Source organism: Branchiostoma lanceolatum, chromosome 7, assembly GCF_035083965.1.
Source record: "Branchiostoma lanceolatum isolate klBraLanc5 chromosome 7, klBraLanc5.hap2, whole genome shotgun sequence".
Lineage (NCBI taxonomy): Eukaryota > Metazoa > Chordata > Leptocardii > Amphioxiformes > Branchiostomatidae > Branchiostoma > Branchiostoma lanceolatum.
In genome coordinates this window covers 13,087,319-13,101,084 of record NC_089728.1, presented here as the reverse complement: position 1 = coordinate 13,101,084, position 13,766 = coordinate 13,087,319, and the positions used below count along the sequence as shown (strand labels likewise).

General features: G+C 43.4%; 1 protein-coding gene across 1 annotated transcript; it reads right to left on the bottom strand.

The window, feature by feature from the left end:
• Positions 1–683: 683 nt before the first annotated feature.
• Positions 684–5,805, bottom strand: LOC136439420 (neuropeptide FF receptor 1-like). The gene is made up of 3 exons (XM_066434859.1): positions 4,666–5,805; positions 4,059–4,158; positions 684–3,773 (listed from the first exon to the last, which is right to left on the bottom strand). The coding sequence occupies exons 1-3, from the start codon at positions 4,994–4,996 to the stop codon at positions 3,170–3,172; spliced, it is 1,035 nt and encodes a 344-aa protein (XP_066290956.1). The 5' UTR covers positions 4,997–5,805; the 3' UTR covers positions 684–3,169.
• Between the last annotated feature and the right edge of the window lie 7,961 nt (positions 5,806–13,766).

The window sequence follows — 13,766 nt, the reverse complement described above, 5'->3', positions numbered from 1 at the left end:
GTTTATTCAAATAAGATATACGGTACAAAACAAAGTGCACAAAAGCAAAGCCATAATCCTAGCAAGTTTCTGAACATTCGTTTGAAATAACTACACACTATGCGTGTAAATGTGAAATATGCATACTACTTTGAAACATACTACAAAAGCAAAACATACAATATTTCCTAACAAAACATTTGCAAGCACAACAAAACAACATACTTTAGGTACAATTATGATTCTTATTCAGCAATATTTGTATTAGCAACTGTTTTTGTACATGCCCACATATCTTTTATAGATTGGCTTTTTGAAATGGAACTTTGAATTTCTCACCTTCACTTACTGCACCCACAACGGGCCCATTACACGAAACATGCCTTACATTCGCCATACGAAAAAAATACGCTATATACATGTACATTTTCAGCAGGTAGTCTTTTTAACACCTGTTCTTCGATTCCATCTCTGATTGTCGATTGCATGCAACGCTAACCAAGGGCAAGCACCAAATACAGACTTTCTGCACTTAAAACAACAGGTACTAACGACCAGAATGATACAACCATAACTTTACACCAAAAAGTTACTCAAGCAATTGGATACAATTTTGAAACAGTCATAACGTAAGTGTCAATCATAACAGTTCGTAATGTCAGTGCAGTAAGATATGGGTCCAGGTGTTGTTACAACGTTAACTAGACTCGAATATAAACCACTTGTAATTTCATAATAATCAGTTCCACTCCTTAGTCTTTGACGAATGTCTCTTGGCAAATGGCCCTTACGCTACTATAGAAAGTGCTGTACATAATACCGTTATTCATACATTAAAATTCTCAGTGATACAAAAGACATTACAGGTTAGAGCAGTGCAAAGACAGCACGAATCTATATCAAACTTCAAAGTAAAGGAATCATGTTTACGCGAGGGCAGTACTCCTGGACGGGAGGCACTTTTCAACTGCAAATGTCTGATTCAATTGTATTTGTCTGTTTCCCAGCAATAACACCATGCTGTACACCTCCAGCAAAGGGGCATCTGTCGTGAATGTATTACCAGGGACTCACAATAATTATACTAAAAGGCTGGGTAATAAAGTTCTCTGCGCGCAACTTATACGGTCAAACTTGATCTCTACAACTGTCCAAGGGACCGTGCAACAATGGGTGTGATGGGAGTGGTTGTTCCAGAGAAATGTGTTGGTTGGCCGAAAAAAAATGACATTTGCGCAATATCCACTTAAGAAACATATCTAAATGTACAGTTCATGTCCACAGTTTATAAACTCCATATTGTCACGAGATAAAGTTCTAACAAACAATTGTTTAACTCACAGAGACTCAAAGTCGTGTTGTTCTAACAATGAAATATGGTCTTTTGGTAGGTTGTATGTTTCTCAGACAGCAAAAAGGGCTTCGATTTTTCTATGTCAAAATTCCCTCTGGTTCAATTTGTACTTTGCACATTATTAACGTGTTTTGTGTATGAAGCAATATCGTCATCGATTTGGGTTGTTGAGTGGGGCATGAATAACGTTACCCCATGGGGACGGAATAAAAGGGATGCTGGTTGGGTAAGACGGGGGTTAGCAGAGGGTCTTAAGTATGCAAAATTGGACGAAACTGTTTTATGTGGCTTATGGCTGTAGGTGGTTGGCTACGCCAGGCAGTTGGCCGGCCAGGATTTACGAGTACCTATCAACGTTTCGGTATTCCTTGTGCTACCTTCCCCAGTGCAATACTTAACGTTTGTAGGTAATTGGTATCGGCAGTGTACAGAGAAACTTGATATCCATTGATTTACAACCCGATGAACCTATTCACGGAATACTACTGCAAGACCTTTCAAACGAACAGGCACTTTAAGTGCCTTGGTGAAAAATATTCCTATTGAAAAGGCTACACCTCTTGTGAAGTACTGGGCAATATATATATGATGGTTTATGCTACTGTTACAATTGGAAAAAAGGAGCTCCACCGGGTAGTTTACGCGCAGCGCTGTTTTTCCACTTTCGGGCGTGACCCATACGTGGACCCGTGGGGCACCCCGTGGCTACCAGGCTATTTTGAGGCACGGCCGGGCCCCGGGATTTCTTTAACTCGGAGTCAAAATACCCCCACCCCCACTCCGGTAGCCGGCTTTCCGCTTTGACAAATTTGTGGCACCGGAATCCGACCTGGGCTACACCCCCTACGGGCACCGGCGAAATGTGATCATAGCATAAGAAACAACCTGCTTTGGATTTCAGCGTTACAAACTGCCTCATGATTCGTGTAGAGATCACAATATGTACACGAGAACATCTTGACACTTTCCAAACTTCACGTGTCTCACTCCGGGGCACATGTTTCATACCACGAAGCCAAATTTCTCTTACTTCACAATCGTCACTGAAGTAGTTGACAAATGACGTGATTAACCATATACGGTTGACAAGTCCCTCTTAGCTGTCGGCTTTATCATGGCTGACCGACATGCCATACCCTACAACAACGTGTCATTAAACATCACCTTTTTATTGAATCTGTTGGATCAAGGTATCGGGCTCAATAATGTCTTGTTGATGATTCGCGTGTCGTCTGGCTGCCAAATTGTATCTTGATTGACCAATGTCACGGGGAAAGCAAAGCTGTCTTGCCTGGTATAAGAAAGTTTTCTTAGCGACTTGTTATGATTGAAATATGTCGTACCATTGTCAGAGATGTCACTCACTCACTCATCACTATGTCGATCTCAATCGGAACCGTACTCTGACTTTATCTGTCCACTTCTTCTTCTCCTCCATAACCCAGTCAAGAAGTGTTTCTTCCCAGGTCGGTGTCTCATACGTTTTTTTGTTGGCCGTCCACAACTTCTCTTTCCATAAGCGGGTCCTCACAATGTCAGTTATGTATGATCTGGACCATGCCTCGCAGGAAGCGCCCAGTGTATCATCATTTTTAATGTCAATCTCACCTGATCCGTCTGTTTTGCATGACCGGCAGACTTAATTATACTGCAAAAGGTGACGATGTAAGAGCTAACTTAAAAGACCCAACACACTTATCGAAAAGCGTAGGAGAGTCCCGATATGCTTTGGTCGAATGGTACTCTCCAGTCAGTCCATGTCCAATGACTGATGTTACATATATGGCATGGTGACGATGTTGACGCCATCTTACACAGTTGGCATGGTGACGGATCTTACATAGTTGGCATTGTGACGGAAGCCGGTGACTGGAGCTGTCTCCTGATGTCCCTGTTGAAGTAGCCGTAGACGATTGGGTTCACCAGGCAGTTGCAGTAGCCTAGCCAGTGAGCAACGGGCCAGACGTACACCAACAGGTCGCGCATGATGGACTCCGGCAGGTGCCCAAACACCTGCAGGAACTGCAGGACCCAGAGCGGCAGCCACGACAGGGCGAACAGCACCACGATCATGATCAGCATCTTGGTGACCTGTGCCCGCTTGCGCGCCCGGTCAGAGTACCTCTGGGAGCTGCGGGATACCTGCTGGCGGCCCCACAACTTCCGCGACACTTCCCCGTACATCACGGCCATGCTGACGACTGGCAGGAAGTAGACGAAGACGAACAGGGTGGTGGTGAAGGCCCGGTTGTACTCTATGGTGGGCCACTCTTCTGCGCAGATGTATACCTTGTATCCCTCGGCTTGCAGGTAATACCCGTTCAAGACGAAGGCCATGGGGAGCATGATGAACAGGGACACCAGCCAGGAGATCACGATCAGCTGGTACGCGCGACGTCGGGTCATCTTAGGCTTCTGTGGGTGCACGATCGCTCTGTATCTGGGGAGGAACAAAGGGGATTTCCATTTCCCGTTGTGACCTACACTCGTCATAGATAATCAGACACGGAAGACAGAATCTATACATGCTAACAATTTTCATAATTGTGTAGAACTGTTTCCTTCACGAAACAAATTTGTTTTAAAACAGAAATATCGGTTTTCATCTATTGTGTTCTGGAGTTGAAACGCTTCAAAAAAGTCTTTTCTGTTATCATACAAACTTTAGGTTACTGCTTCATCAACCTTATACAGACATAGACCTTAAGTAAAGACTCCAACAAACCTGTAGAAGGCGACGGCGCTCAACCCTAGTACGGACGCCGCGACGGAAACTCCCTCGATCATACGGGACAGTCGGCAGATGGCCTCGGTGAAGGCGTAGCCTGGGAGATAGACAGGAGCCGTTAGAAATTAAAACTTTCTCTTATACATTACTGAGGCATGGCCTAAGCGAAAAGCTTCGAATTGTCCTATATCCTTGTCCTATATAGTGCACTACCATATCATGCTTTTAACCTGTCTCTGTCAATGGCCTCTGAAACTTGACACGCAAGGAAGCTTCGGCTTGTCTAAGTGCATGAGTCCATGATGCCTAAAACTATACTTGAATGCGTCGAATCAAATTCCCATGGATTGTGACTAGCGCTATATGAATACGTTGAGAATGCATGCGTCTATCTAGGGGGATTTTACACTGAGAATCCAACAGAAAAGAGAAAGATCAGCAGCAATAACTTGGAGGAAAAAAGTAAATCGAGAGGTTACAGAGAAGGGTCGAAGATGGAAGGGGCCACAACGACTAGAAACAGGAGACAATGGTTCATCATTACGACGGCCCACCTCAGTTTAAAATGAAATACTGAGTTGATAATGACGATGATGACGCTCACCTACGAGGATGTTGTCCACCAGTGTGAATGGCATGCAGCACACAGTCACCATGATGTCCCCAACAGCCAGATTCAACAGGAAGTAGTTGGTGACCGTGCGCAGGCGCGGATACTTCAGCACCACGATGCACAGCCCGACGTTGCCCCCCAGCGAGAAGAGGAACACCAGCCCGTAACTGACGATGAAGAGACCCGTGATGGGGATGTCGTGCTTCAGCTGTGACGTCACATCGTTAGGCGTGGCCCAGGTGTGGTTGGCCATGTCGTCGCTCAGGTTCTCAGGTTCTGGTGTCGTGGAGATGTTCCAGAAATAATCCAGCACTGCATCCATTTTTCTTTTCACCTCGTTTTCTGTCACGACTGTTAGGACTGGCAAAATATCTCTCCTTGTGGCCCAGTTAGTGTCGTAGCATCCAGCGTCTTACTCAGTTCAGTTCTGCGAGCCGTCAATCGTGATGAAGGGAAAACTCAATTCTGCGTGCTGATCTCACTGCAAACATGAAGACAAATCCTATTATTACTTTCGCGTCGTTCGATTCTAGTTCTCAGTCACATGAAATTTAGAAGACTTGCAAAATATATGAAGATGATATAAAACTTTCGCTGTTAGATAAACCCTAAAAACGAAAGAATACGATGAAGATATCAATTGTCCATTCGTTTCAGGTTGGTAAATTGATATATACCGGATTTTTATCAACACAACCAATGGACTTTATCTGCCATCCATTCAGTAGGCTCTTGGCTTCATTCCTTAGAGCTTGATAATCTACACTGCTTATTCTATAAATCCTTACAAGAGACGACCAAGGCGAGAGCTACCCTCATCTTCGGTCCATTAGTGTGTGGAACGCGAGACACAGGTGATCTTCTCTGGACGTCAAAGGCCAGGCAAAAGTGTTCTGCATTAAAGGATAACTCCGGTCTCCCATTAAACCGTACGTACGCCTGCCCACATACCAGGACTTGTGCGATTTAAGTGACGGCTGACGTAAGATTTACACAACAAATGTGTGTGTGGTCACGGGGCGTACGGGTATTACATACGCCCCCGCCATACATTACAAAACCTTTGCAAACATTTCCGTAACTGCAAGTTGGCTAGGTCAACTCTCATAATTTCGCTGAATACCCCGAAACCACCACATTAGAAAAAACGGTGAATTTTGATAGAACTACTAATGCAGCGCCAGCAATGCCTTACAATGTAGGTGAGCACCCTACAGTTATCTACGTGGTAAAGATATGTAGGTGAGCACCCTACAGTTATCTAGTACGTGGTAAAGATATGTAGGTGAGCACCCTACAGTTATCTACGTGGTAAAGATATTTAGGGAAAGTCTTGATAACACCGTTCTTTAAAATGTGGCGGTCTCAGGATAGCCGACGGAATTATGGTAATTGACGGTATGCAACTCGAATTGACGTCAAGAGTAGATGGCGGACTTGGTGTTTACATGAAAGAGTAGTGCTAGTGGCAAATTGAAGACTATGCTAATGGAGAGCCTCTGAGCTACACGGTTAACAAGGCTAGCTGGGGTGGCCCGCCATGATGAATTCTTTATGGAATTTATGCAGCTGAAAAGAGCACTACCCGGGATAGTGAGAAGAAAAGGCTTTTTTTCAAATTGAATATGATAAATATATCATAATCAAGGATAAAGTGGTGCTGCATGGTAGTTATACAACTTATTAAAGAATGCCACTCTGCAAATATAAATAAATAGACAAAGGCAGAATATCCACGCAGAATGTTGTATGAATTGCTAGCGCTGGAGTGCGCCAACGCCCCCTCTATATACCCCAGATTTTCAAATATAGACGATACACTAATTAAGATTTATAACTTAGGTTGGTGTTGGGTTACACCTACATCTGCAACACTAAAATGGTATCAGTCTCGCAGAGTTAGAGAAGGGCATTTTCTAGTTGGCTTAGCGTCTTTTTTGAGCTCTCAATTTCGAATTGCTAAGTCACACGTGAACCAAAAATAGCGCCCTTTCAACAAACCAATTAAAACAAAATGACAGCAGATCGGAAAGATGAATTAAAGTTGCTGCCTCCAGTGACGGTCACCTTCGGCGTTCTCAAAGTCTATTTAATTTGTGGCAAGCTGAATAGTGATCCCTGTGGAGGGGTCACGTGGAAAGTGGACGTTACTGCATATCTTTCCTAAATTGGTGCCAAGGGCCATCGTTTTCTCACGTTGCTCGCAGAGTGAACGCTCGAATTTCCTAATCTACGTGGTCACTAAAAGCTCTTTGCACCGAGAAACCACGTGTTGCAATACCGGAACGAAATAAAAGATCTGATTTGGGAATCAAATGTCATACGTGTACAACCGAGATGTCAGAGGTATCAAATATGGTATGTCTATCCTTGGTGCTGAATGCAGTCCACGCATACACACAGTGAAGCAGAATTCGCAACGAATATTGAGGCACACTTCGTAGCGACAGGCCTGTCACTGCTGATGCAAAACGCTCCTTTTCACACAGAATCACACAGTACTGAACATTACATAGTGACAGGTCTGTCTTTGGTACTAAACACTGCTTGAACCACACAGAATCACAGAGCACTGGACACTTCATGGTGACAGACCTGTCCTTGGTGCTGAACGCTGCTTTCGACATAGAATCATCTACGGACTGTTAATATTTCCTTTTTGTCTACATGCATAGATGGAAACAAATCGAAGTATTCCAACTGAATATATTCATACTACTTATACCACATCCATTTGTTTTCTTAGCAACTAATGTACCAAATAGCCTTGTCTAACCTTTATTGATTTAAGATTACAAGACTAATGTACATGATGATGACGGCAACGTCAAATGCTCTGAAATCACTATCACAACGCTGTGGGGATGTTACAAAACATATTTAAATCAATAGGGGATCCTTAAGGTGTGAAGATTCCCTCTTCATGTCTCATGTTCTCCCTGCTAATGGCGATCTCATGCGTCATAAGGGACAGGGGCGTGCGTCATCCAATGATGTGTACCCCCCTACCCAACTCCACCCTCTACTGCAGTCTATATAGACCCGAAGTGTCGATTCTCACAAGATTCACACCGAGTCTGCCATCTAATATAAATTGGCAGAAAGACAGGGCGCTGTTCCAATGTTTGCTCCGTGCAGGATTGAATTTCTTGCAACATGTACCCCCTCAGCTACGAATATCTTTTCTTCAAATTTCTGCCACTCTATTCCCTCATACTAACTCGCTATATCAATAACTCGGACACATCCTTACATCAAGCCGCCAGCGTATAGAACCAGATGAAAACAATATTATTCATGTGTATTATATGAATAATTATAAAAAATATTCCAGAGGTCAGGCGTGCAACGTGATACGCACCAAGACTACAAATATGATAAAAAATCTCTTCGATATGAACGTGTTATTTATACATGTAATTGGGACATCCATTTCATTACTCCATCTGCCACGCACCAGCAAAGCCGTCCAACAGGGAAATTTTCTCTTCGTTAAAAGAATTATTTCCACATGCCCTATTTGTTTTGTACGGTGCGCGTCGATCTGTGGCCCGTATAGACAAATACCTTTATCCACTATCAATAGTATTTTTACACTCGAATAAAACATTGGGTGTTCTGTTCACACCTACCATGCAGGAAGTGCCTGTCAAAAGCAGTTGATAGATTAGATATGCCCGCCGATGTGTGTGCTTTGTGACACTGCCCGACGTCATATGCTACCAATTTAGACGTCTGAGGATGTTTGAAATCTAAAACAGCATGTTCTGCTGAATTGTCCAATTAAAGAGAGGCCGGGCTTACCCTGGGTAACGCAATAAGGAAGTACTCCCCACTGTGACTTTCCCAGCAGTTTGAGGGGTGAATTGGCCCCCATACAAAAATGTAACTACATAAACTAATAAAAATCCCAGACTGTCTACAAGCTGAAAACAACGGCAGGAGCAGATTTGCATATAGTACTGGTCAAAATTCAAATATTTTTCTCTACTGGTTTTCAAGGAAACATCGTCAAACCATGCTGGGTTGCCATTACTTTATATTATGGGTTAGGTAAGGCTAACATCTTTGAATACAGCTTCAATTCCTTATCTGCAGTCTGTTACATTTCAGCAGTGTATCGAAGAGTAACTTGTGTTAGTCACTGTCTTAGCCAGGCCTCCACCGATGTGAACACCACGATAGGCAGTAGCAGACTGACTCTGGGAGTTAACGTTAGCCGAATTTATTGGGTGATTTTATAGTACAGGCATGGTCTTTAAGACCGAATGTCGTCCCAAAATAGTGATTAGTAACGATATAATTGGGTTATGAATTATTGAATTCATCTTTTGTTTTGTCTCTCTCTCTCTATCCAGTTGCTACACAGCTAAGTATAAAATATAACCACGGTTGATAGATTAGATATGCCCGCCGATATGTGTATTTTGTGACACTGCCCGACGTCACATGCTACCAATTTAGACGTCTGAGGAGGTTTGGAATCTAAAAACAGCATGTTCCAGCTGAATTGTCCAATTAAAACTATGGGCTATGAATCATTGAATGCACTTTTTGTCTTTGTCTCTCTTTCTCTATCCAGTTGCTACACAGCAAGTATGAAAAATAACCAACTGGCAATTTCTAGATAAGGAGGGGAAACAAAGACGAAGAGGAAGACTTGCGGCAACAGGTAGCTATCTAGTCCACGACTGATGAGATGGCTAGGGTAGGTTTGTAGGCGTTTCATTCAGACTCCAGCCTGCAGGACTACGTAAGGAAGTCATATCTCTTTAAAATCATCTGATTATTAGCTTTACAGTCAAACCTATCAATGGTGATCCGTCAAACAACTTGAATGGCATGGTCCCGGTGGCCAGGTGGTCACTAGAGATACGATTACAATGGAACAAATAGTCTACATAGGACCACCAAAAAGTGGCCACAATGGCCAGGTGGTCAGTATGCTGAGATGGTCATCAGCACAGGTTTGACAGCATCTAGGATGCATATTATTCATCGTGGACTCCAACAGATGTTAGTTAATCTTACGTCCTGGCACTAAGGAGAGGTAGACCAGAATCATTAGGAACAAATGGATAATGAAAGAATAAGTAGGTTTCGTTTTTCGTAGGGTCACGACACGACATACCTTTCGAATCAAAAGTTACCATCAGTAAGTTTGTCTTCTGACTTTCAGCTTACCAAAGTGGAAATATCTGGCATTCACTACATTTGCGAGTGACGTGTGATGTTGGCGAGTGACGTTTAATCACTAAGTCTAAAGCCTGCGCTGGCTTGGACCTAGGCAAAAGGGTCGCTAATGGCATTTCCACAACAACGAAAAGGAACCTCTCAGACTTTTCTTTAGAGCTGTTAGAAATCAAATTCCTTTGAAAGGCTGACTCTTTTACTGCTTTATTCTTCTCGCAGGCTCCGGAATTGGGCGTTGATAGAAGGACCATAGCGCGCAATTTTTGGATTGATATAAGAACCCCCAGTGAATGTCACTTATGAGAAAGCTCATTTAGTTTCAGCCGAATTAACTCTCAGGAGATGTCGTTTATAGACGTGAAACGTCGAAAACGTTTTAAAAGCATAGCTGGCGTGCAGAAACTGTGATGGCTGAGTACGAGTATAAGGGACTCACGGATATTCGGAACATTTTGCAATATGAATACTACATGATACTATTCCTGTCTAAGACTAAGGTGTCGGTTGTTTGTGCTTTGAGAATTCTTCATCTCTATGGTGTGTCAACACTAACAGCAACAAAGGCGCTTTCACACCTAGCAACGGCAAGACCTCCCTAACTCCACCCAGGTGTAAATGGGTACCCGACCACAGTTGAGGAAGGTGACAAATGGGATCCACCTTCTAGTAGTTGCTCAATCCTACGGCCTGTACAATTGCAAGGCTATGTGACTACCTTTACCGTTTGCCCTAATTGGAATCAAAATTTAAATGTAACGTGCCGTTACGAACGAATAACTAAGAAAACTCCGGAACGGAAATGATTGGACCTCTTGGGGCAAAGCAATCAAATCTGATCACTAATGACATTTGTGATGTACCCGCGGGGTTGGAGTGTCACAGATGTGGCTCTTCTCCCTTAATGAGAAAAGTTATTGCTTCAGCACAAGTTGAGATGACTCTAATCCTTGCTTAGATGACACGGTGATTGAGGGAGAGGGAATTTGGAAAAGTGGGCCAACTCGCACTTAATTTGCCGTAAAGTAAATGTACCGTACCAAATTCGTAGATCAGCATCGAGCATTAACGTAATGGGATAGCGTGAAAGCGGTAGGTGAGAATGGTGTGTGACGAGCGTAATGCGCAAATTAACCGGTTAAATTAGGGTTTTATCAGGTTAAATTGAAACCACCTAACGTACACGGGATCGAGGGGTCACGGATTCAATTCCTAATATTCCTGACTGTGCGTGGTGTCTTTGGGAAAGGCACTTAGCACAACTCTCCTCACTCCACCCAGGTGTAAATGGGTACCTGACTTTAGTTCAGCAGGAAAATGCGGTGGAAGGAGAGGGATTGGCTTCTAATACCGTACCCAAGGCACAGTGGATCAACAGCCCACTACACCGTCGACCTCAAGAAGGCTATGCGACTTTTACAATGTATACCTAGATGCCAAAGAAAAGTTTGTTTTTTTATCGAGTTCATTATTGCTTCATTTATTACATGAACACATTCACTAAGATGCAGGTCACAAAATACGATACACTCTCTGAAAAAATTATGATTAAAATCATAACTTTGTTTAGGCCAGCTTATACTGCACAGTATGATATGTGCGTCCAACTCGACATGACTTGTATCCAGTGCAGTGCAGAACTTTTCCACTCGAGATAGCACGAAAGTGAGGCAATCAAAAAGCCTATTACGAGAGCTAGGATTGCCTGCTGTGATTGGGAAGACGTGTTTCACCCCCGCTGGATCCATCTGCTACACCGTGGGCTGCTTACGAAACTTGCCGTCCGTTTCCGTTACAGTTGAGAACCTTGACTTCGTCCTCCCTCTATCAACACGGATGTGATAAGAAAAACAATTACCTTGCGCTTTAAGCTATGCGTCATCATCATTCACCACCCATGGAGCACGCTGTGCGTTTGTGTTCCGATAATACCAGGCTCATGTCAGAACTACGTGTGCTCTATCTAGATCCCATTTCAAGCACCGTCTTTAATCCCAGGTAAGTACAACTTATGGGATAAAGGGTCGTAAAGATGATCCCTTATATTACTTCTTAGCTAGCTGGAACGGATTAGTGTGGCATTACTCATTATACGACCGCACTTGGGGGCCACTTGGCTCATGCAAATGCCCATCAACAAGCCCTAGGTGGCTAATACTAGGAGCGTTCGTTGAGTCCTAAAAATCGCCAGTTTCGGTCTCAACTGTCTTTTTATTGTATAGAATCACCAGGCGTGTATCAAAAACCATTTTAGAAACATCGAGATCAAACGTTTATCACCCTCTGAAGTATATTTCTGGGCTTTTGTAAAGTGCGAGCCGATCTTGTTTCATTAAATTACAGCTCACGTTCCCATAACAACCATCTATGATCACCCTCAGGATAAGCCCTTTTGAATTGAAACTACCACTTGGTGATCTATTCATAGGGATTCTTGTACTTGTCTTTTGAACTTAAAGAATCTAAATGCTTTTTTTCAGCACATTAAAACACTCCACACCTTCGACGTCCTCTGTAAAAACACTGTAGAATCGACGCAAGTGCCTAGTCTAAATATCCACGTTGCTTTGATCTTAAAGAGAATGTCAACCCTTTCCACGTCTTGGAAAATCCTGTCAAAAGTGTTTTCCTGCCCGTGTCTACATAGCCCGTAACATACAGAACATCGAGCTCTTACTGGCCATGTGGTGAGACCTAGCCACCTGTTTTCGTCATGAAACGGCATCAAAACACTTTCTACACAACCTTTTGAATGTTGCAATCTGGATCTGCTCGAGGTTATTCACAATGACATTCTAAGCACGCCCAAATCACGGTGTTATTCAGTATTCCTGTTAGGTTAAACACCGCGGCCAGGGCCTGTAGGAATCAAAGCTTCCATCAGAAGTACACTTGAAAATCTTCTCACATATCCGGCTATAGTTAGTGGGAACTATATATAGGATTGCCAGGAAAGTGAAGAGCTTTGAACGTTCGTTAATTGTTATATCTTCAGCGGAGTTAATGTCATTGCCAAAAGGAAATGAAAAGTGTAGTAAAATGGATGGGCTCAACATCAAAAAGGCAACAGCGCGTTCTTAAAATGAAGAGATTGATTAATTGTCTTGAGGGTGTCTGGTAACGCCGTTGGTCTGTGTGTGCGCGTGTACGTGTGTGTGTGTGTGTGTGTGTGTGTGTGTGTGTGTGTGTGTGCGTGTGTGTGTGTGTGAGCCGATAGTCTGGCAAAGATAAAGATAAGACATACTTTGGACGCTGCAGCAAAAAGAAATTCCAAAAGAAGAGAATTGATACGTACTGTCGGCTGCAATCTAGAAGATCATGCATCTCTCAGCAAAGCTCATTTTCTTACAAAACGTCAACTTTTATCTTATTCTGCGAAGTGTAGATAGTTTTCAATATCGCAAATGTGGCCACGTAAAATTGTAACATTCAAAAATTGCACAGGACTCTGATGTACAATTTGACAATTAACTGGAGTATTGGGAATTCATTCAGATGCTAGCTGAAGCCAGAGAGCCTCTGGACACGGTCTGCGGAGGAGGCCCTCTCCACCCCAATCTAACTCCATTCACCCGGAAATCCCGGTACGGTGGCGAGTAGGATTTGGTAGAACGTTGGTTTAAAATGTATGCCAGAGGCAGCCTCCATAGTAGGCTCTATAATACACTTTTTGCAGCCAGCCCGTAACCATCAGCCAGACTGTAAGGTGTAACCACTACCGGCCAAATGGCTGCAAAAGTGTATTATAAGCCCCCCCCCCCCCAAAAAAAAACGCCCGGTAGAGCCTGCTTTGGAGGCTATGCCAGAGGACTGATTTTGTGTACTACACACACGACTCTCCTGTAAATTACGAGTAGTACCACTCAGCAGCCGCCATTTTGTGTGCTGCGATTTCACACGAA

Bases quoted from the DNA above. Each gene is read 5' to 3' on its own strand.
- LOC136439420 (XM_066434859.1), bottom strand. From the start codon at position 4,996: ATGGATGCAGTGCTGGATTATTTCTGGAACATCTCCACGACACCAGAA. The intron at 4,159-4,665 runs GTGAGCGTCATC...TCTATCTCCCAG, and splicing joins GGTGGACAACATCCTCGTAG to GCTACGCCTTCACCGAGGCC. The intron at 3,774-4,058 runs GTTTGTTGGAGT...GTTCCTCCCCAG, and splicing joins AGCGCCGTCGCCTTCTACAG to ATACAGAGCGATCGTGCACC.